This window comes from Furipterus horrens, unplaced genomic scaffold (genome assembly GCF_987537825.1).
Source record: "Furipterus horrens unplaced genomic scaffold, mFurHor1.1.pri manual_scaffold_3, whole genome shotgun sequence".
Classification (NCBI taxonomy): domain Eukaryota; kingdom Metazoa; phylum Chordata; class Mammalia; order Chiroptera; family Furipteridae; genus Furipterus; species Furipterus horrens.
In genome coordinates this window covers 37340363-37362321 of record NW_028327173.1, presented here as the reverse complement: position 1 = coordinate 37362321, position 21959 = coordinate 37340363, and the positions used below count along the sequence as shown (strand labels likewise).

The 21959-nt window shown below is 45.1% G+C and overlaps 1 protein-coding gene across 1 annotated transcript; it reads right to left on the bottom strand.

Moving 5' to 3' along the window:
* Positions 1-2271: 2271 nt before the first annotated feature.
* DIO1 (iodothyronine deiodinase 1) lies at positions 2272-19174 on the bottom strand. The gene is made up of 4 exons (XM_090269504.1): positions 18805-19174; positions 11843-11986; positions 5356-5555; positions 2272-3384 (listed from the first exon to the last, which is right to left on the bottom strand). The coding sequence occupies exons 1-4, from the start codon at positions 19124-19126 to the stop codon at positions 3316-3318; spliced, it is 735 nt and encodes a 244-aa protein (XP_090125630.1). The 5' UTR covers positions 19127-19174; the 3' UTR covers positions 2272-3315.
* Between the last annotated feature and the right edge of the window lie 2785 nt (positions 19175-21959).

Genomic DNA, 21959 nt, shown 5'->3' with positions numbered 1-21959 from the left:
ATAAAGAAAGAATTGGATAGGTTTCCAAGCAGAATAAAAGCAATTCAAGTGCCAGGAGAAATAAATTAGGTTGGCTTCAGACTTCTCGTGTTACTGCTAGACAACAGTGGAGCAATGTCCACAAGTCTCTGAGGTGGGGAGATTGAAACACAAGACTCTGAAACCCGGCCAGGTAGCCTTCAGGTTTAAAGACTACAGATTGGCATTTGCAAGCATGTAAGACTTCAGGGAATACAGGACTTACATGCCCTTCTTGAAAAACCTTCTTGAAACTTATTAGGCATCCTGGAATCCTTCATCAATCGAACACCTAACAGGGCTGGATAAAATACTTTAATATGCCTTCTTAAATTAATGACTGAGTTTATCAGAAATGAAGGACATAGTCTGTGGCCGGGAATGAATTAAGACATGAACAAGCATTAAAGTCGTAGGCAGTTCTGAGGGTATATCCTAATTCCTGATAGTTGGAGTTTTGGTTTGCTGGGCCTCCTGCCAGGCACACAAGGCACTACAGAAAGCCAGGTACTGCAAAGGGCCTCACCCTCAGAGAACAAGTGCACTGGGAGAAAACCTGTCAAAAGTAAAAAGATGTGTCATAATGAAGTGTTTCCTTCAAATCAGTTGATGTTCTGACTGCAAATTGTACTCTGAGCTGGACAGGACATATTAACAAGTTTCATTCACTTACCAGTAGTTTACAATGTTAGCCAAACAGAACAGGTTTATTTTTGCTATCTAGACCCAGAGAAGTCAACTGTAAAGAGAAAAGCACTTCTCCATCATGAATTAGAATTGAGCCCAAACCTCTTGCGGTCCGCCACACATGTTCTTTTTCTGCCTTTGCCCATGTAGTTTTCTCCACTTAAGTGCCCTTCTCCTTTCCCATGTTCTCCAGGTTCCCATGCCAAACTATGGAAGTGCTGGGCATCCCAGAGGTCACCGCCATAAAGCTTTCCCAGGTCTACCCGACCCAGAGGCACTGTTCTCTGCTCTGTACTTCCTGAGCAGTTAGTCTTCACCTCAGCTCTAACCCATCTTATTTCACTTTGAATTATGGTCATCACAGTGTACATTTGGTCTCCCATGAGGTTAAGCTTCTGGAGGACAAAGCTGGACCTTGTCCATCTTTGCATCACTCAGAAAAGAGTCAGTGCTCAGTTAATGCAAAAATTGGAGAGAATTGAATTGGAACACTTGGACTCTATTTTATCATTCTGAGAACTCCTCAGTTCCGGCTACTATTATTTTTTGAAAACTGGGAGGTTTCTGTGCATTCATAGACATAAGTTGGAGGATCTCTGAGAAGTGATTTAGAGGAGTGTGGTCTTATAGGCTCTCTCCTTTTGTGGAATTTAGGACTTAGGAAGGACAGTGCTGAGATGGGCTTTGGTTCCACCATATTCACAGCTACTCAACTCTCAGTATGCCTACATAAACTCATGCCAGTATTGAACGGTTGCTTTGGCAAGCTGAAGAATTTTTATTGTGTCCCTGCTGTCCTGTCTTCTTTCCATACCTCAGCTCTTAAAAAGGGAGCCCAAGGAGGCAGTTGTGGAACCATAATGATGATATTAATAATAGCCAACACTTCCATGACATTTTCTTCAAGCCAGGCACAGTTCTGAGTGCTTCACTCACGAATTCTCTCTATGGAGTAGGCACTACCCTATAATGGGATATCCCATTATAATTCTAGATATCAAGGCAACTTAGCCAAAGTCACACAGATAGTAGGGGGTAGAGCCAGGACTCTGGCCTTGAAGTTAGAGATGGGGTTTGAATCTCAGCTTCTTACTTATACTGAGACCCTCCACAAATTACTTAAAGCTCAGCCTGATTTCCTCGTTTGTAAAATGGAGATCATAATTTCCTCTCTCAGATATATAGCAATTAAATGAAATAACATATCTGAAAGTGCCTGTGTTTGGTAGATGACTAAAGATAGCTAGTTTTAAAAGAGTAAAGTAGCACATTAATAATATTAACATTGTTGCAACTAAGGCAGAGCTAAGGAGAATGTGTTTTCATGTTAGAAAAATGTCTCCCAAGTTCATTCTTTTGTCATATTGTGAAGGTAGTTTTATTCCAATGTGGAAAAATTCTCCAGCGGGAGTTCACAAGACAAAACCACATTTGACATGTAACATAGAGACAGTGTTCTTCCCAGAAAACGAGGCCCTTCCAGCTTATGGTATTTTTGCTGATCAGATTACTGTACAGGCAGACACAAATTGGAAAAGAAAATGTACAGATCACACTAAAGCCATCCCAAATGGGCTGATATATTTTAATTATTCTGTATTAGCTTGCTGCATCTTAAAATATTTTGTTTCAAATCAAGTCACAGCTGTGCGTACTTTAGGCTGTGGCCATCATAAACAAATATGAAAAGAAGCAGAGTTAAAACAGACGAATACCAATGGTTATCCATTAGCCTGACATAATTTAACACAAATGACCATTAGGAGACTTGCAAAAAAAATGTGAGAAATAGAACTTCAAGTATGAGCTTCTGCATCCCTGAATGATAGCTTTGCTGGTGCCTATTGTCTAGTTTGGTCAAGGTTATGATGTTTTGGGAAGTCGGTCCTCCCCTGCCCCCAAGTGGCTCTGTTGATAAGATAGTGAAAGATTCCATAGTACAGAGAGTCAGATTTCTATGAAATATATTCAAAGATTATAAACTGAGTAACCAACCTCCTCTTCTATGGTAGCATCAGAGTTCTGTTACCATGGAAACTCACCTCTCACCACCACCACCACTATTGACTGGTTTTTCAGTCTTTTGGCAGGGAAAGGGTTACAATCTCTACTGTCTCCTTTCATCCCTATTCCCTTCTTTTCCAATTCCCCATCTCTCTCTAAGAACCTGGAGTTCTCCCCATGCTTGGTTCTAAAAACCCATTTATTGGATTAAATATCAATTCCACAAATGACCAGTTTGGTAAAGGGCGTTTACCTAATGTAAAGGATGCCATATCTAACCACTTAGTATTAGAGTGACTACAGAGAGAGAGAGACCACCTTTCAGAAGTAACTATACCCACGGAGTACCAGTGCTGTCACTCTGAAACATTATGCAGTGAAAAGTGGCCTCCACAGTATAGGCAGTGTGGAGCTGTACATTTTTTACCACTCAGCTCACTGGATGCTTCGTTTTCTGATTATAACAGTTTGCTCAGACCAAAAAAATATGAGCTAGTAATTCAACTGGGGACACAGGTCAAGAGTAAAAGCCAGCTGGGTTGCAGGGAGAACTAAGCCTTGAAGAGCCCTCTTCTTGGTCACTTAGAACTGGGGGATCTGTCCAGATTAACAGTGGAGCTTTTCCAGAACAGCACGAACTTCCTCTGGATGATAGTTCCAAGGGCCAGGTTTCCCCTGCAAGAGAAGTAAATCAGCATTCCCAGATTTCTGACTTGCAGGATGTCTGGGCTAGTGATATCCCTGTTGGAGTCATCAGGACGGTACAGTCAATGGCGGACAAGGTATGCAAGATCACCCAGGGAGAGTGTGTGGAGTGGCACCAACACTTAAAAGGAAGACAGGATGTAAATAGGAGGAACACCAGAGGTGGGTAAAGGAATAGTTTCAAAAAGAGAAAGGGGTCTATACAAATGGACTTTTCTTCCATAATCATACCTTCAGACTGGCCTTATCTTCTCCAACCCTCACATCAAGTTCTATTCATTCTATCAGAACCACCTCTACCTCTCCATCCTACTGCTTAGTTCAGCTCTCTTCCTCTTCTACTTAGGCAGCTGTCTCACCTCCTGACTGTGCCCTTGCTCTCTCAACTCCATTCTTCACCCAACAGCCAATGATGTTTCTAAAGTAAGGATCTGAGCAAGCCTCTCCCCTGCTTGAAACTTCTCAATGGCTCTCCTTTGCCCTAAAATGAAGGCCAAACTCCTTGATTCGGAATGAGAGCCCAGTAACCCAAGTGCCCTCAGTTCTCCTTTCACACTCTGCCCTAACATGACAGCGCCTTTACCCCTCCTCCTAATATTTGCAATGATTTTCACTCACCATGCTCACATGGCTGGCTCCTTCTCCCTTAACCAAGCAATTGTCACCTCCTCTGAAAAGCCCACCCTTTCCCAGGGGTTGGAAGACTAACTGTCTGAGAGCTAAATCTGTCCTGATGCCTCTGCACCCTTTCGTTTACACTTTGTGCCATTTTTGTGTTATACCAGTGGAACTGAATCATGTCAATAGGGATTGTTTGGCCAACAAAGTTGAAAATATTTATTAGCTAGCCCCTGACAGGAAAGGTTTGCTCACCCCTGCTCTGGAGTCTCACAGCACTTGAGGTACTATAACACTTTATTTGGGTCTTCCTTTAAGTAAGGTGTGGGCCATTTTAAATTCATTTTTGTGATTCTAGTGTTTGCACAGGACCTAAGTCAGGGTCAGAACACAGTGCTCAGCTTGCCTCAATCATGCCATCTTAGAGTCGTGTCTCAGGGAAAGGGAAAAGAAGAAAGGACCTGAATCCTCATGCTGTGACCCTTGGCTCCTTGGGGATTCATCTATAAGTTGTTCTGTGTTTCACTTGCTTACATAGGGCCAGCTAGATCCATGGACAGGGGAGTATCCATATGGTTGGGCTTCATGTGCTCTCCAAGGCTAGAGATCCCTCCAGCAGACAGCAAACTTAGTTTCCGCCCTCGCAGAGGAGGCCAACAATCGCCAGGGGCATCAGAAGATGTGCTTACATCCCTCACCCTGGCCAGGCTGGAAGCCTTGAGAGGAACACAATCTTTCTAGAAATGGAGCCTGAGCTCAATTCCTGCCTTGAATTCCTGCTGCAGCACTTCCACCTCTGAACTGCAGGGTTTGCTTTCTTCCAGCCTCCTTCAGCCCCACTAGGTTCAGGCCTGCCTCAGAGATAAGCTGCTTCAGACCCTCCCGCTCTTGATTCATCCCATCCAGAGGACTCAGAATTAAAATCAGCCTTGTGCAGTGTGACATTGGCCAAGTCAGTTCCCCTCTCTGAGCATTGTTTATAAAATGGAAACAACATTCTCTGTCTCTCAGCTTCAGACTAAACCAGGGCTGGGCCAGTCTTCTGGGTTCAGAAGGCTGCCAAGAGGCTCCAGCTCTAGTCTAAATGCTAGGGACTTTCCTGTGCATTATGTCATCCCCTGTGACATGGGAGCCAACATCTCCATTTTGCAGAAGAAACTGAAGCTCCAAGAAAAGAAAGAACTTGCTCACAGTCACATGGCTGGTAAATGGCTGAGCAGTAATTTGAATCCAGGTCTCCCTGATACAAAGCTCCACTCTTTGTCATTTGCCCTCCCTGGGTCTCTGCCCCTGGAATGGGTGTGCGGGTGGGGTGGTCACCACCTTGTAGAGGATCCTGCCCTCCTGGAGCACGTAGAGCCTGTCGGGCAGTGCCGCGTAGAGCTGGCTGCTCTGGTTCTTCATTGTGTCCACCACCACAGGGCACTGGGGGCTCCTGTCCAGTAGCTGGTGAGCTGCCTGGAGGCGGTCCTGGAGGTTCCGGTGATTCCTGATGACCACGTTGTTCTTAAAAGCCCAGCCATCTACAAGAGAAAGGCCAAGCAGTGGACCCCCACAGGCATGGTACATGCTTCCTGCGGACTAAATACCCCTCGCTTTTAACCGCAGGTCCCAGATAGAGGGGCCTTGGCCATGATTTGGCCCAGTTTCCTACTATGGGTAAATGCATGAGATCACATAGGGAGTTAGTGGTTGATCCAGAACTGAAGCCCACAGTTCCTGACTTCCAGACCTTGGCTCTTCAATGTGACACAGTCCAACAGACCAGTGGTTCTCAAACTTTAATGTGCCAATAAATCACTCAGGGACGTCACTGAAGGAAGATTCTGGTTCAGTCTGTCTAGAACTGAGTCTAGCTAGTTCCCAGGATGCTAAGGCTGCTCGTGCTTGGACCACACTTAGAGAGACGATGGCCTAGAGCAATATTTTGCTAAGTGTGAGCTGTCCAGTCCAGCAGCAGCAGCAGCATCTGGGAGTTTGTTAATGCAACTTCTCAGGCCCCATCCTAGACTGACCAAGAATGGGGCCTAACAATCTGTTTTAACAGCCTTCCAGATGATTCTAACATGTGCCAAAGTTTGAGAACTATTTCTCTAAAGTCTAGACAATTTCCCTTTTCCAATTATTCTCCACTAGTGTTCTTTCCAAAATGCAAATCTATGCCATTTGCCTGCTTAGATCTTCCAGTGGTTCCCTATCACCTTCAGGATAAAGCCCAAGGTCCTCAGTACGGCCTACCAGGTCCTTAGTGACCTGGCCCTTCTCTCCAGTCTTCCTTCAGCTTTTCACTCCAGTGAGGTGGTTATAATACTCTGGGTTCCTTGACCCACTCACTCTCAAGCTGTCTCTCACTTCCTCCCTTTTCATCACAGCTCCTGCCTCCAACTGCAGTGTGAGTAGAGCAGGACTTTCTACTTTCTTATTTGGGTATTGTGACTTCTGCTACAGCAGTTGATGTGTTAGATCTCCTGACAGCCCCGTGATAAGCCATTCAGGATGAGCTTAGAGCCAAGGACAACTGTTAGCCTGGCAATGACCCTTATTTTCATCCTAACCAGTCTTCCTGCCTCCTGATCTTACTACCTTCTACCTTGTCATCCAAAAATCTCTGACAATGATTTCTAACACAAAATTTGATCATATTTTTTCTCTACTTGAACACCAATTACAAGACCAACTCCTCAGCATAGCATTTAATGATCTCTGTCACCTCTCCCCACCTACATTTCCAGTCACAGCTGCTAGTCCTTCCACATCTAGCCAAAGTAGACTCCCCTTTAAAATGATGCTGACACCTCTCTGCTCTTTCTCCTTGCCATCTCTTCCATGTGTGCAATTCTACATGTCCTTTTAAGGCTCAACCCTAATGCAGGGCTTCTCAGTGTTGGCATTACTGACATTCTGGGCTAAATAATTCTTTGTTGTGAAGGGCCGTCCTGTGTGTTGTAGGATGTTGAACAGCATCTCTGGCCTCTACTCACTAGATGTCAGTAGCACTCCCCCCACGTTCAATTTGTGACAACCAAAAAGGTCTCCATCCCCGGACAGTATGGCTCAGTCGCTTGGAGCGTTGCCCTGTAGAATGAAAGGTCATGGTTTGAACCCCAGTCAGGACGCATACAGGAGGCAACCAGTCACTTTCTCTCTCACAGCCATGTTTCTCTCTCTCTCTCTCTCTCCCCCTTCCTCTTTCTCTAAAAGCAACGAAAAAAAGATGTCCTCGGGTGAGGATTTAAAAATAAAAGTCTCCAGATATTGCCAAATGACCCCTGGAAGACAAAAACCTCCCTTAGTTGAGAATCACAGTTCTAACACCATCTTCTCCAGGAAGGTTTCCCTGACACAATCGTCGGCATCCGTCCGTCTCGAGAGACGATGGTGTAGCTTCTACTGAAGCTACAGAGCCTGGGCAGGGTGATATGGAGGGTCTGCTGTTGCCCATGCAGCAGACCCCCCCTCTCTTCGCAGCTGAAGGGTCCAAGGGAAAGACGGAGTCAATACAGCTTGGCTTCAGGTGCGCCGCAGGAGTTGCCGGTGTTGACTACAACGTCAAACCGCCTTAGGGACTCCGGCTCCGGATTTTCTGTCGGGGTTTACTCCCTTAGCCTTTCCCCTGAAGAGGTATGCCGCAAGGCAGCGGAGGTTTTTTGGAGTCAGAGTTTTCCTTCTCTGATGTACCCTGACTGGAAGATCGAACCAGCGACACTTAGCTCGCAGGCCGACGCTCAATCCACTGAGCTAAACCTGACACAATAAGCTGTGTGATATTGGGCAAGCTCTTTAAAATATCTTTAAATTCTCAGTTTTCTTATCTGTTAAGTGGGATTAATAGAATCTACTCATTAATGGAATCTACTGAGCAAATGGTTGTGAGGTTTAAATGAGAGAACATGTATGGAATTCCCAGTACTCTGCCTGGTTCATAGAAGCTGCTAAAAAGATATTGCTTTATTTTGTCTAACTTCCCCAAAATAACAGACAGGTGGGAAAGAACCCAGTTTTTATCATATACCACCGATTTTCTGCTTCTTTGCTCTGGAGATGTTCGTTCCCTTCACCCCCAAACCAAGCCATTTAAAGCTGCTTAACTTTATAAAACTGCTTAACTTTAAATGGAAGGAGATTTTTAGTTGGCCTCATTTGCCAGGATGCCCTACTGCCCACTCACAGGAGGTGGCGCTCATTAGCTAACGGGCTCACAGATTGAAAAAACTAACTATAAATTGCTATGTTCCCTTTTACCTGTCCCATTTCTCAGGAGCCTGGAACCCAGATAATATGGTGATGGGCTCTTTGGAAGCCACATGGCCTGTATTCACAATAATAGTTGCCTCCCTGGGTAATATAAGTTGCTTAAGTCCATCAGCAGTATTTGCTTCACCTTCTGAGTGCTTCAAAGTCCTCTGCTTAGTGCCTTTCCCCCAAGAAAAACCAGTATTTAAAGTATTTATTACCTGCCCCAAGACATCAAACCTTTATAGCTAACAATAACACCAGTTTCTGTTTGCATCACGCTTAGGCAGGCAGTCTTGTCCACCCTTCGCTCAATGGAGCTTCACAGCAGCCTCCTATGGGAGGCCAGCAGAGGTGTCTGCCCCCATGCTGCAGCTGAGAACACGGAGGCCCAGAGAGGAGTGCTGGCTTGCCTCCCAACTTCAACTGTGAATTTCTTAGAGGTAAGAATGTGATATGTGTGAAGAAGGAAGCCAACTGGTTGGGACCGCAGACCACAGACCTCCTAGGATCAGTGGACAACAGCCCTCTTCACTTCAGTCATAGAGTTCAGGACTCACCCACTTCTGCCTGATTGATAGAAGCAAGTACCCTGGGGAAGGAGGTGGGAAGGTGGAAGAAATGCCCCAACTAGGAGTGACAGCACAGAGGCAAGAAATCAGGTCCGTGTCAGGATAGGGATAGAAAACTTTTCCTCTGTAGGCAGCCCTGGACTGTGGAAAGGGCTGACTCCAAGAGAGATGGGTGAAGAAACAGGTATCAGGACCAGAAACAATTTCTGTGATGATCTGATCACTCTTGTCATAGTCTGCAACTTATTTTTTAGAGATTAAAGTTGGACCCTCTAGGATAGCGGTCCCCAACCTTTTCAGCACCAGGGGCCAGTTTCATGGAAGACAATTTCCATGGACAGGGGGGCCAGTGTGGTTTCAGGATGATTCAAGCACATTACACTTATCTTGCACTTCATTTCTATTATTATTACATTGTAATATATAATGAAATAATTATACAACTCGCCACATGCTAGGGTTAACGTGTGGGCTTAACAAAACCGTGACTAAGATAAGTGCGCAGTGCGGAAAAGAGGCGCAGATAAAAGTGGTCAGTAAAATAATGGGCAGGCCATGTGCGGACTAAAATAAGTGTTGATTCTGACTTAAAGCCTGCCACCAGATGCAGCTGTACAATTAAAGTACATCAACTCACTTGCCACTATAAAGCCTGCCACCAGATGCAGCTTGTCACTTGCCATTCACTGATAGAATTTTGATATGAGTCTGCAAGCAATTGATTTATTATGGTCTCCATGCAGTCAAACCTCTCTGCTAGTGATAATCTGTATTTGCAGTGACTTCCCAGCACTCACGTCACCACCTGAGCTCCACCTCAGATGATCAGGCATTTGATTCTCATAAGGAGCACACAACCTAGATCCCTTGTATGTGCACTTCCAAGTAGAGTTCTTATTCCTATGAGAATCTAATGCCCCCCACTGATCTGATAGGAGGGGGAGCTCAGGTGGTAACGAGAGGCATGGGGAACAGCTGTGAATATAGATGAAGCTTTGCTCCATTCCCTGCCACTCACCTCCTGTTGTGCGGTCCGGTACCAGTACAGTCCATGACCTGGGGTTGGGGATCCCTGCTCTAGGACCTTGTTACTACTCCAAGTGTGGTCCCTGAACCAGCAGTCTCACAATCACTGGAGGAACTGGTGAGATGTGCCAAACCTCAGACCCCTTCGAAGTCCTACTGGGCCAGAATCTGCATCTTAGTAAGATCCCCAAGTGATTTAAGTGCAAACATTAAAATTTGAGAAATGCTGCCCCAAGACAGTTAAGTCAACCTTGGCTGAGCTTCAGCTGTCAGCTGTAATGAAATCAAGGCATCATCTCTTCTCAGCCATAGAGACCGCAGACACCTGTAGGCACTCAAGTTCTTTTTCTGTAACTAATGGCTATTGTTCTCCCAAAGAAGTATTTGACAGAAAGGTACATTGTGCTTGCATTTGCTCTTCTGTTATCTATGCTGTTTAAATTTTATTATGAAAAATTTTTAATTGTTTAAATTGATCTTATAGGGAAGGAGAGAGAGAAACATCAATTTGTTGTTTCACTTAGTTATGCATTCATTGGTTCCTTCTTGTATGTGCCCTGACTGGGGATCAAACCCGCAAGCTTGGCATATCGGGATGATACTCTAATCAACCGAACTGCCTGGCCAGAGTAGAACATTTTAAATATACATAACAGCTGAGAGAACTGGACAGCAAAACCTCTATGTGCCTATTACCCTATGCTAATATTTTAAGTTGTCCTGAAATCTTAATGAGGATGGGAGCTGCTAGTTAAATGAACACAGTATTAAGTTAAAAGCAGTTCTCAAACCTTTGGGTACATATAAATCAAGATGCAATGGGGCTGGGGTAGGGCCCTAGAATATGCATTTTCAACAAGCAACCCAAGTGGCACTCACCCCAGGGATCCTAGGACCACACTGTAGAAAGTGCTGCTGGACCAACTTTGCTGATGAATAATTAATAGTAATCTCTACACTTACAACATGTGGATAAGCCAGCAAGGCCAACATTGGCCTAAAACACTCACTCATTAACCCAACTTTTATGAGCTCTAAGTCTGTGACATGGACTATGCCTGGTGCTGGCTGACAAAGACGAATCTTGTGGGAAGATGGGTGTGTACACGACATTCATTCTACTTGGCCACCTTCTTGCCTTCTTCAGTCTATGAGTGTAAGACTTGATCCCCATGAAAACCAGGAAGATAAAATTGTACCTGACCATTTTGTAAAGTTAACAGGCCTTAGACCAAGCTGTAGAAGTTTCAGGGAGGGATGTGTTGGCCCACTGCAAGGAGGGGCTTACTCACAAATGGAGCTGTCTGGCAAAGGGCCAAGATTTCCCATGAAGTAATAGACAGGTGACCACCTGTTAGTGACTGAAGAAAGGATTCCTGTCCCAGGCAAAAATCTGGCCTGGGGAAGTGATCTTCATAGTGTGGTCCCCAGACTAGCAGCTTCAGCATCACCTGGAATTTGTTAGAAATGCAAATTCTCAGGCCCCACCCCAGATCTAACTCCAACTCTGGGGTGGAGTTCAGCAGTCTGAACAAGCCTTCCAGGTGCTTTGATGGTCACTAAAGCCTGGGAACCACTGATGGAGAGGAACCACAATGTACTTTTGAGCCCAGAGGGTCTTAGGATGGATTTCCTAAGTAGCATAACAGCAGTCATTTCACTTGTGGTATTTTAGGTCTAAATTCCTTGTAACTGTGCTTATATTAGCTCCACTCCCTTGATTTCCCTATTTATCCATTCAGAATGTTAAGTGCTCCCCTAGCTAGACCTTGCCACTCCAGGTTTTCTGCTCTGTGTTCCTAGTTGAAAGCACAGACTAAAGTTAGCAAGTGGTGGGTAAACCTAGCCAGGACTGGGGGATGATGGTGAACAGGGACTCTTTCCCTCTGTCCTCCTACACCTCTCCCCACCTCCAACCCTGGGAAAAGGGGAGCCAGAAAAGAGGGCAGGAGGAGGTAGAGGCAGGCAGTCTTGTGTACCTGATGCATGTGCTTCTTCAATGTAAATGACGAGAAAATCTGCTATGGAACTGAAGTCTTCAATAAGTCTCTTGAATTGGTCAAATTTGAAAAGAAATGAAGGTCAGGTACAACTTCCAAAATTCAGCACCAGTGGCCTATTGCCTGAAACAGAAATGGAACAATCATCAACCAATAATCTACACACAGCAGTTATTTTGCAAGCTCCATCTTCATTTCTGCTTCAATTGTTATATTTTCCCCTCTGAGATGGATCAAGGGCACAGTGAGGAGCTGAAGCGTAGAGAGCATGACTTAGCAGAAGCTGGAGCCAGTTTACTCTTCTATAAAATGAGGAGTTTTATCAGGTGGTCTTAGTGGACCACCTGCAATTGCTGAGTGGGAATGAAAAGAATGATAAAAAGAGTCCTTTTCATGTAGTTTATAAGGCAAGCACACATCCATTCTTTCATGTGATGGTGATTAGTATACTACTACAAGGAAGATAATTTCCCCCCATTTTATAGTCAAACTGAGGTTTATAAGTTTGTTTCATATCACACAGCAGGTCAGTAGTGGAGCTAAAATTAACACTCTGGCTCCTAGACTCTCAATTCAATGCTCTTTCCATTCTAAGTGCCTCAGTTTCCTCATCCACAAATGGACATAGTAATAACACTTACTTTATAAGGATTGCTATGAGAATTTAAAAAATTAACACAGGTAAGGGATTAAAATGGTGCCTGGCCCATGGTAGGTGCTCAGTAAATATAATCTGTTGTCATTAGCTATTATCTCCTCCCTGAGCTATAAAGTAGGGGAGGGAGTGAAAGGGACTCCACAAGGGGAGTACAGGGTGGGAGCAGGGCCACCTACATAATTTGCTGGCTCTATTGCAAAATAAATGTGCAGAGCCCCTTGTTCAAAAAAGTGCCATTTAGTATATTAAAATACAAAGATTTTTCTTATCTTTCATGGTCTTTCTCTTGCCCTGTCATGGTACTTTTTAGTTGCTATTTAACATTGCATAAGTGAAGTAATTTCAAGTAGTAGTAAGTGTTACAAAAGAGACTATAAAGGAGTGACATACTTTAGACAGGTGGGTCAAGGAAGGCCTCTGATGAGATGCCATTTAACTGGGGAAAGGAAGACTAGGAATGAGCAAGAGGGGACAAAGGGAGGAAAAGGGCATTCCAGATAAAGGGACTCCATGTATAAAGGGCCCTGAGGAGGGTTGAACGAAACTTAGTGTGTTCAAGAACCAGCAAGGCCAATGTAACCCAAACCAGGCAATGAGAGTCGTGGTTGGAGAGGCAGATATGGGCCGGAGCAGGCAGGCTCTCCTACACCATAAAGAATCTGAATAGGACGTCATGAAGATACAAACCAAGGACGGTGAATATTTGTTACAATTTTGGCTGCCCAGCTGCTAACTCTCCTTCCTACTTGGAATTCCCTGTTTCGTGTACTATTTATTGGTGGGAGAATGTGCCCAGTATTGCTCTGTGAAAGACAGAGTGGCTAGGTCTGTTCTCTGCCCACAGCAGCCAGGGCACAGTCAGCGTCTCACGCAGGGCTGATTGGACCCTCCCACATAGATCTTTGATTCTGCAGTTATTGAGATGGTAGAATTCATCTATGCTCCGGTGGTAGTGCCCCTGTCAGTGATGATGGCGTCCTACAGTGTTGATGGTTTCCCATGGCAACCACAGTGATAGCAGCATCCAGGCCTGAGTGCTGATACTAAAACACAGTCCAGGCTCAGTGCTCCAGCTGTGGTTGATTCTGGACATCCTACAACACTTTTCCAATAAATTCCTTCATATATGTGTGTGTGTGAGAGAGAGACCAAGAAAACGAGAGTGAGTTTCTGTTGCTTGCAAACCAGCACTCTGATGGCTACAGTAGGGCTGTATAATGAAAAAAATGATCAGATTTACACAGATTACGCTGGCTGCTCTTTGGGGAAAGAACAGATGTGATAATGGAAGTTGGAGAGAAGCAATGAGAAATATGAGCGATAATGGGAACGTGAGCTAGTGTGTGGGCACTAGAGAAGGGAAAACTAGAATTGACAGGACTTGCTGATGGGAGGGGAGTAGAGGGCATCTTAACTTGCATGTGGTTTAGTTTGTTAGTTAGTCCCTTACCTACTTCTGCAAAGGATTTGAAGCAGCTTACACAAATAATAAAATATTAAATAGAAAATTTTAAAAATTATGCTCCTCTGGAAGGCAAAGAGGAGGGAAATGTGGAACACAAATAAATAGGCCTTGAGGCCCCTGAATTCATTATAACTGAGCTAATATTTGATTCTGAGTTTCTGGTGGCCAAGGAAAAGGGGAAACAATTGGTTCTGTATTTCTCATTTGTCATGAGGAGAAAGCAGGCCAGTCTCTCTGAAGATACACAGTTCTCCTTGTCTGTGGCTCACAGATTTTCCCATAGGAGGCCCTAGAGGGTATTGAATGGGCCTCAGTTGCTGTTGGCTGATTTCAGAGTCCTCACCCATGTGACAGGGTTGCCCAGGCCTCAGCAGGAGAAGCTCAGAAGCCAGTCATGCCCAAGTGGCCGGCCATTGGCCTCAAATGACCCCAGGGAGTCATCCTTTAGATAAGAATTCAAAAGATATAAGGTCAGGACCATAGTTAAATATTAGCTGTCTGGAATTTGTTTTTAATTGAAAAAAAAAATAACTCAACATCCACTGATTAGGACCTTAGGAGTGACAGAGTCATTTGTTTATCTATACTGTGGTTGCATGCAGTGATCAATATTGAGGCAAAGTTTAAACGTAGTTCCCTGCTTTCCTGGAAGCAGAGAGGAAAAATGAGTCCAAGGGGGTAGCGGTGCTGACGGCTGACACCCTGCCTGTGTCCACAGGCCATGGCTCAGAGAACACAACTCAGGGAAGTTGGTCAAGGACTGTCAAATTCACCTTGTCAGTATAAATGAGAAAACCGCTCTGTAATAGCACTGAACTCACACCTCCTGTCGTGACCCCCAGACCAGTAAATTAACCCCACACTGAGCTCTCTCAGCAGAGAAAGTCCTTTATAATTACTGAATGACACCTCATAATTATGCTTGGGGAGATTTTAAATAATATTAAATAAGGGGTAAAATAAATCTGTTTGCAGATTAACTCCTAGGTACCTAGAAAACTCTGACTCCAAAAAAAAAAAAAAAAAAAAAAACAAAAAAACCTCTGCTGCCTTGCGGCATACCTCTTTAGGGGAAAGGCTAAGGGAGTAAACCCCGACAGAAAATCCGGAGCCGGAGTCCCTAAGGCGGTTTGACGTTGTAGTCAACACCGGCAACTCCTGCGGCGCACCTGAAGCCAAGCTGTATTGACTCCGTCTTTCCCTTGGACCCTTCAGCTGCGAAGAGAGGGGGGGTCTGCTGCATGGGCAACAGCAGACCCTCCATATCACCCTGCCCAGGCTCTGTAGCTTCAGCTTCACTGGAGAGGACACTCCAGCGTCATCGCAAGATGTCGATTCAACACGGGAGGAGACAGATACCATGTCACTCCCGAGTCGGACTGCACAACCATTCTCGGCGGTGCAGATACTCTTAAGAAGCTACACTATCGTCTCTCGAGACGGATGGCTGCCGATGACGACGACCTAGAAAATAAATCACCTGACTTGCCTTCTACCACAATATACCAGTTAATCAATGTTTTGTTGTGTGTATCCTAAGGCATGTATATGTCATGTGTGTGCATGTGCATGTACATGCAGAGGATGGGGGTGGCTGAGAATTTGAGCATCTGCTGTCTTACTCAATAAGAAAAAGTGCACTAGTTGAGAGTCAGAAGGCACAAATCCTAGTTCTGGCTCTATAAGAACTTGCTGTGTGACTCTGAGCAATTAATGTACCTCTCTGGGCCCTTGTCTCTAAAAAGTGGAAGACTTGCTTTAGGTTATCCATAAAGACTCTTCTAGACCTTCCAGTCTGTGACTCTAAAATGAATTCAGATTTATACTCAAAGCATATAACAGAGCTTTTTAGTGGCCTCATGGGTTTCCCAAGCAGTTACAGGATGTCTTTCTAATAAGCAGACCTGATCGTGTTAACTCCTTGTTTGAAAATCTTTCTAGAACTCACCAATACCCTCAGGATAAAGACTACTCTTTGGTAAGACACATAAGCCCCCCATCCAAGCTCTAGTCCCGATGGTGTCTCCAGCCTCATCCTTCACCCCTTCATGTCTCCCACACCCCACTTCTGCCAGACTGACCGATGCTCCTCCCCATCTCAGACCTTTGCTGCTTCTTCCTCTGTCCTGCTCTGCTCCCACTCCCCCTTCCTCACCCACCCCATGGCTCCACTGTCCCTAGACAATCAGCTCACCATCCTTTTTTCCAGGAAGCTTGCCTCCCAACCCCACCCCACCTGTTCCAGAACCCTCTGGCTCCCTGTCTCATGACCCCATCTCCCTCTCTGGATTATGAGATCTACCAAGACAGAGACCAGTTATGTTGATTTCTGTACCGCCAGCACATATTATTCCAGGGGACTCTGGGTCAATGAGCTGAAAGCCAACTCCATTTCATCAAGAGAGTGTTCTTTTGCCTTTCAGTCTCCTCTCCTTTTTCTTCAGTCTCCTTTACAACAGCAGAAAAACAGAGATAAACGGAACAGTTTTTGAAATGTGCACTGGCTCACTGAAACTGAACAATTAGAAGAGGCAAGTAAATTCTGTGAATTGACCATGAGGCAAGTTGGCTTTCATGGAATTGATCGCTAGATAATTGATATTCAGCACATCGGCCTGGCACATAGTAGATGCACAATAAAAGTTAGTTGTTCTTCTCATTGCTCTTATTATCAGCAGTCACTTGGTAAATATTTATAGAGGTCATTTGTATACACTGGTTTAAAGTCATGAGCAAAAACTCTTGGCTTTCCTTCTCCTTGAAATATGTTCCCCCTTTCTGTTCTCAGGAAAAACCTTACTCATTCTTCAAGGCCTAGTTCCAAAGCCATCTCCTTCAGGAAACCTTCCAAGCCCTGCAGGCAAAGTTCATGCCTCTATAGCCTCCCCCATCTCACAGAAGTGTAAGAATTTGTTTATTACATCCATCTGTGCTATAGAACCATAAACTCCTTGAGTGAAGGAGCAAGATCTTACTTAACTCTCTGTTCCTGGCATCTAGCTGAGGGCCTAGCACAGAGGAGGGGCTCATGAATGTTTGTTGAGGTGCAGTCAAAAAAACAGGAAAAAGAAAGCCCTGATTCTGGGTCTGACTCAGTTAGTCACTGGCTCTGTTACCTTTGCCTCTCAGTTTTCTCCATTTCCTTTCTAAAATGAGGGGACTGGATTAGGTCAACATTTCCCAAAGGGTGTTCTTTGGAACCAATATGATGACAGGCATTTCCTCTGGTGGAGAGAGGGCAGGTGTGTGCGCGTGCGCACGTGTGTGTGTTAGGAAAATTTGTAGAGGCTGTGTTAAAGTTTTTCAAGTTTTGTTTGTTTGTTTCTAAGCTTCAGGTCTTTCCAGAGCCTTTTATATGTTCATGTTCACTATGAATTTCCAAGAGGAGGGGATAGTGTGGAGGGTTTCCCAAAGTACTTTGGACCAGGGGACTTCATGTAATAAAGCATATCTGTGGGATTTGTGTTTCAAAGAACACTTTGAAAAGAACTAGATTAGTCATCTGCCTCAGGGACCTTCTCTACTCTCTCTGCTGTGTTTATGCCCTGGGAATTCAGAGATGAATCAGACACAACCCTCTTGCAAGGCTTCCCATTGGCAAGAAGAGAACACTTGTGCTTAGGCAGTCTGAGGCTGGGTAGGAACAATCAGTGTCTAAGGAGATGTGCAGATGGAGAGCCATGAACCCGCAAGAGAGAGAGTGCATGCCCAGCTGTAAGTATCTGAGATGGCTTCACAGCTGGGGAGGCAGGAGAGCAGGACCCTAATGACGAGGAGTCTTTGAACTGTTGGCAATGGAGTGGAAGAGCCACCAACTTCGGCAAAGACAAAGAAGGAAAAGCACAAGGGATGTAAAAGTCCAATCGTTGTCTGTAGGCAGTAGACGTGAGGGGAAGTGTGCAAGTGAAGTAGGGAAAAAAGCTGGAGTCAGTCCAGGAAGGACCTTGAACACAAAGCACAGCCCAGGGAGGACCCTGAGCATTCATCCTGAGTGCTGAACGCTGCTGCCAAAGTTTGGTAAGTTGGGGTGTCGATGGGTCAGGGATGGGCTTGTGGGAGGGCAATCTGGCAGACATTCACAAATTGGGCAGGAAGAGAGGTCACGAGGGGGAGGGGAAAATCCTGGAAGGAAGAGGCAGGTGTAAAGACAAAAGGAGAAAACTGATCAGAGAGGCCTTTAAGAACCCAAATAGAGCTGGTTTGCCTGGAAGAGACAGAGTACACATGAAAGACCTTCAACAAATATTTACTGAGCAACTACCATGAGTCAGCAGTAGCCATGGGGGCTCAATAGCAGGTTACAGCCGTGGTCTCCACCTGCACAAAGCTTGCAGACTAGTGAGGGCAAAAGACATTAATCATATATGCACACATAATTACAAGCCAGGACAGGTGTAATAATAAAGAAAAGTTTAGGATGTTAAGTATACAAGAGAGATTAACCTAGTCTAGGGGAGTTGGGGTTAGCTTGTCACAGGAAGTGTCACTGAGTAGAAGTCTGAAGGATGAACAGGAGTTGACCAGGCAGAGAGGGGCGTGAAGTGCATCTCAGGCAGAAATGAATTAGTGGCCATAGTGGAGCGGGAGGAGCTGAAGGCCTGAGTGGCGGTCTGTGGTTTGAGTGCCTGCAAAGGTGCTGATGACACTCAGGAAAGCAGAATCCAGGGAAAGTCCTGCTTTCAAGAAGTAGGAAGAAGCCAAGAAGCCAAAAAAGGAGCTGGAGTAGTAAAAGAAGAATTCAGGACTTTCCAACCCACCTTCCACCCACCTTGAACATCCCAGTTCCGAGCCCCTCTCAAGCTATATTAGCCTCCTTACCTTGCATGAAGTCCCAAATGTTACACATCTGTCCTGAGAGGCGAACCACGGGGCAATTTGGGGCTAGACCCCCTTCCTCCGTCTTGTCCTCCAATCGCTGCCAGCGAACCTTCAGGATAAACCAGAAATACTGGAGGCCGAAGAGAGTTGGAACCCAGTTGTCATAGGAGAAGTGCGGGTTCTTCTGGTTCATGGCCACGATATGCTGCTTGACTCTCCTGGGAAACAGTTTTAGTTGTAATTTGCCCAAGGCCACATGCAGGGCCACCTGCAGGAGTACCCAGAGCCTCTTCAGCCACAGCCCTGGCTGGGCCAGCCCCATCTTGGCACAGCCAAAGCGGGCTCTGAGGCTGATGGACAGAGACGTTGCAGCTAGGTCACACTGGGCGGAGCTGAACAAAGGTGCAGGGTGGGAGTAGCCAACTCTGGACAGGAGGAAGCTACCAGGGCAGAAGGTGTTTGCCTTTCTGTCAACGGAATGGAAAATCCCAAACCAGGTGCTCAAAGATCTGTTCTAATTATTATCACTTCTGAGTCTTTGCCTTATCCTTCAAGAGATTATTGGACTAGAAGACTTCAGATCTTAAATTCTCCCTCTGATAAGTTTTGAAAAACACTTTAAAAGATCACACTTGAAGGGACTCTGTGGACCTTTAGAAAGGCTCTGTTGCAAGTAAGTTCTAATGTTAATTATTCTTTTAATAAAATAAATATTTCTCTTGCTAATGAAAGATGTTTTTTCCCCTCACAGCTTCTAGCTGGTAGTTGAATGTTTCTGGAGTCATAGCCCTCCCTGGAGGATTTGGGACTGGAAGCTCCCCAAGCAGAGGCAGAGCTGGGGCCATCCCCAAGGAAAACTGGGCCTTTGACTTCCCTGATCACTGGCAGAGTATAAACACAGTCCTCTCTGATCTCAGTGGTGTGGGAGTGTAGAGTGGGGAAGAAACAAACAGAAAATTACCACTCAGTTTTCAAAGTCTTTGAAGTCTACTGTTTTGTCTTTAAAGATGTGTGTAATTTTACTCACAGATACAGAGAACAAACTGATGGTTGCCAGATGGGAGGGGGGTTGGGTTAAAAAGGTAAGGGGATTAAGAAGTACAAATTGGCAGTTACAAAATAATCACAGGGATGTAAAGCGCAGCCTGTTTCAGTTCTCCCTTGTGGACACATGGCTTCAAACAATCTTAGCTCTTAACACCAGGTACATAAAAAATGGAAAAGAGGTCTATTTGTTGAGACTCCAAAAGAAAAAGATTAAAGTGCTACCAACTGCCCATCCCTTATTTACAACCCCTGGAGCGAGGACGGGATGCTTTTACAGTTGGGATGGCTATCGCTCAGAGGGCATTGGAGACACTTTCTGGAGCATGGCTGCACTGTGTGGTTGCCATATTTCCTCTACACAGAACGCCAGGGGACTCGGTCAGGATCACATGCAGCATCTCATTGAGGCTCAGATTTTTCAGAGTGTTGCCTCCACCCCCAATCCTGTCCATCAGAGCAAGCTCATCAGCTTCCCTTTCCCCGACCCCCTTTCCTCATTCTATCTAAGTGAGGGTGTGTGGGTTCTATCTCTCAGTGGTTCATTCTTCCCTCAGAGTAGTAAAGGTCTGATTAGTATCATCAAGCTGGGCTCACCTATCTTATCATACTTAGCCAGACAAGTTAAAGAAACCTGAACATTTAAGCTCAGAATTTTTCAACCTTGATATCACTGAACTTTTGAACTAGATACTGTGCATTGTAGGATGTCTAGACGCACCTTGGCCCTAGCACCCCACAAATTGTGACCACCAAAAATGTCTTCAGAGATTGCCAAATAAAGACCCCCTGGAAGCAAAATAGTCTCCAGTTGAGAATCACTGTTTTAGTTAAACCAGTACAGTTATCTTTGATTCTTGTTTCATTTTGAGCCAAATCTTACATGTCATTATACCTAATATATCAATGTAATTTTTACTTCTGTTTCCAAGAGAAGAAATATATAGTCTAGGTGTTATCATCTCTTCCCATGACATACACACACTTATCACTAGCAATGGGGTTGTTGTTACCATCTGACCAATGAACAGTCCAGTTCCAAAATTCCAACCCAAGGGCTACTTTCTGGGGCTACTCTCAGTACCAACATGCCTTAGTGTGGGTTGCTCATACTGTATTGGCAAGTGTGAATCCAAGGACCAGGAGTGAAGGACAGGGGTTGTAAAGCAGGGGAGGAAGGAGAGCCCTTGTAAAGATCCATCATCAAATCAGGCATTTGGTTGCTTGATCCTGCAAAATAGTTTGAAAGTTATATGAGACATCTGAGGGGGAAAAGGAAGAAACATGTACTCATCCGGTGTTAACACCATTGGTCAAAGATTTGACCCCTGAGGTATTAACCACTCCCTGCACCTGCACCTCTGGGTTATAACTGTCTGGGTGCTGAGTGGTTCCAGCAGTCCCATGACCCCACAGTATCAAGACACAAGCCCTGATGCAGAAGGTGAGAAGCCTGAGGTATGGACTGGAAGTGAAGCTCATCTAGTTCTTCCTGCTGAAGCCAGGATAAGATCAGTGGTGGTGAAATAAGCAGCGGGTGAGGCCAAGAGGATCTGAAATGGGGACATAAGAGGTGTCTAATACATCTGCACACCTGACTTTGTGCCTTGAGATTCAGCCCTGGTACATATTCAACTAAAGTACCCTGCACCTACTCTAAGTCTCAGCTTTTTCTTTCTAAACTGAGGATTATCACCTCAAGCTTACAAGATTGTTCTGAGAATTACAGATCTTGCATGTGTAAAGCCTATGTATGATGTTAGTTCAACAAATACACTATTTTTATGTGTGTGTGCATGCACACACACACACACACACACACACACACACACACAGCAGTCAGATGTAGAATCTTTCCAACTGACCACAAGGGCGCATTGTGGTGAGGCCAAAGTTACAGGATCCACCTTGTGTGATCTTTGAATTTGGCTTATGCTGACCAGAGAGCCGCCAGTACTTGATAGCTCTACCTAGCTTTCAGTAAGTGACTACTAGTTGGCCCACCCTAGACTGGGCACTGTGGACCCAGAGACCTTCTTCATTCCTGACCTTTGCCCTCAAAGCACTCGCAGGCTGGGAAAGATGGGCAAACAATAACAATTGTGGTGGTC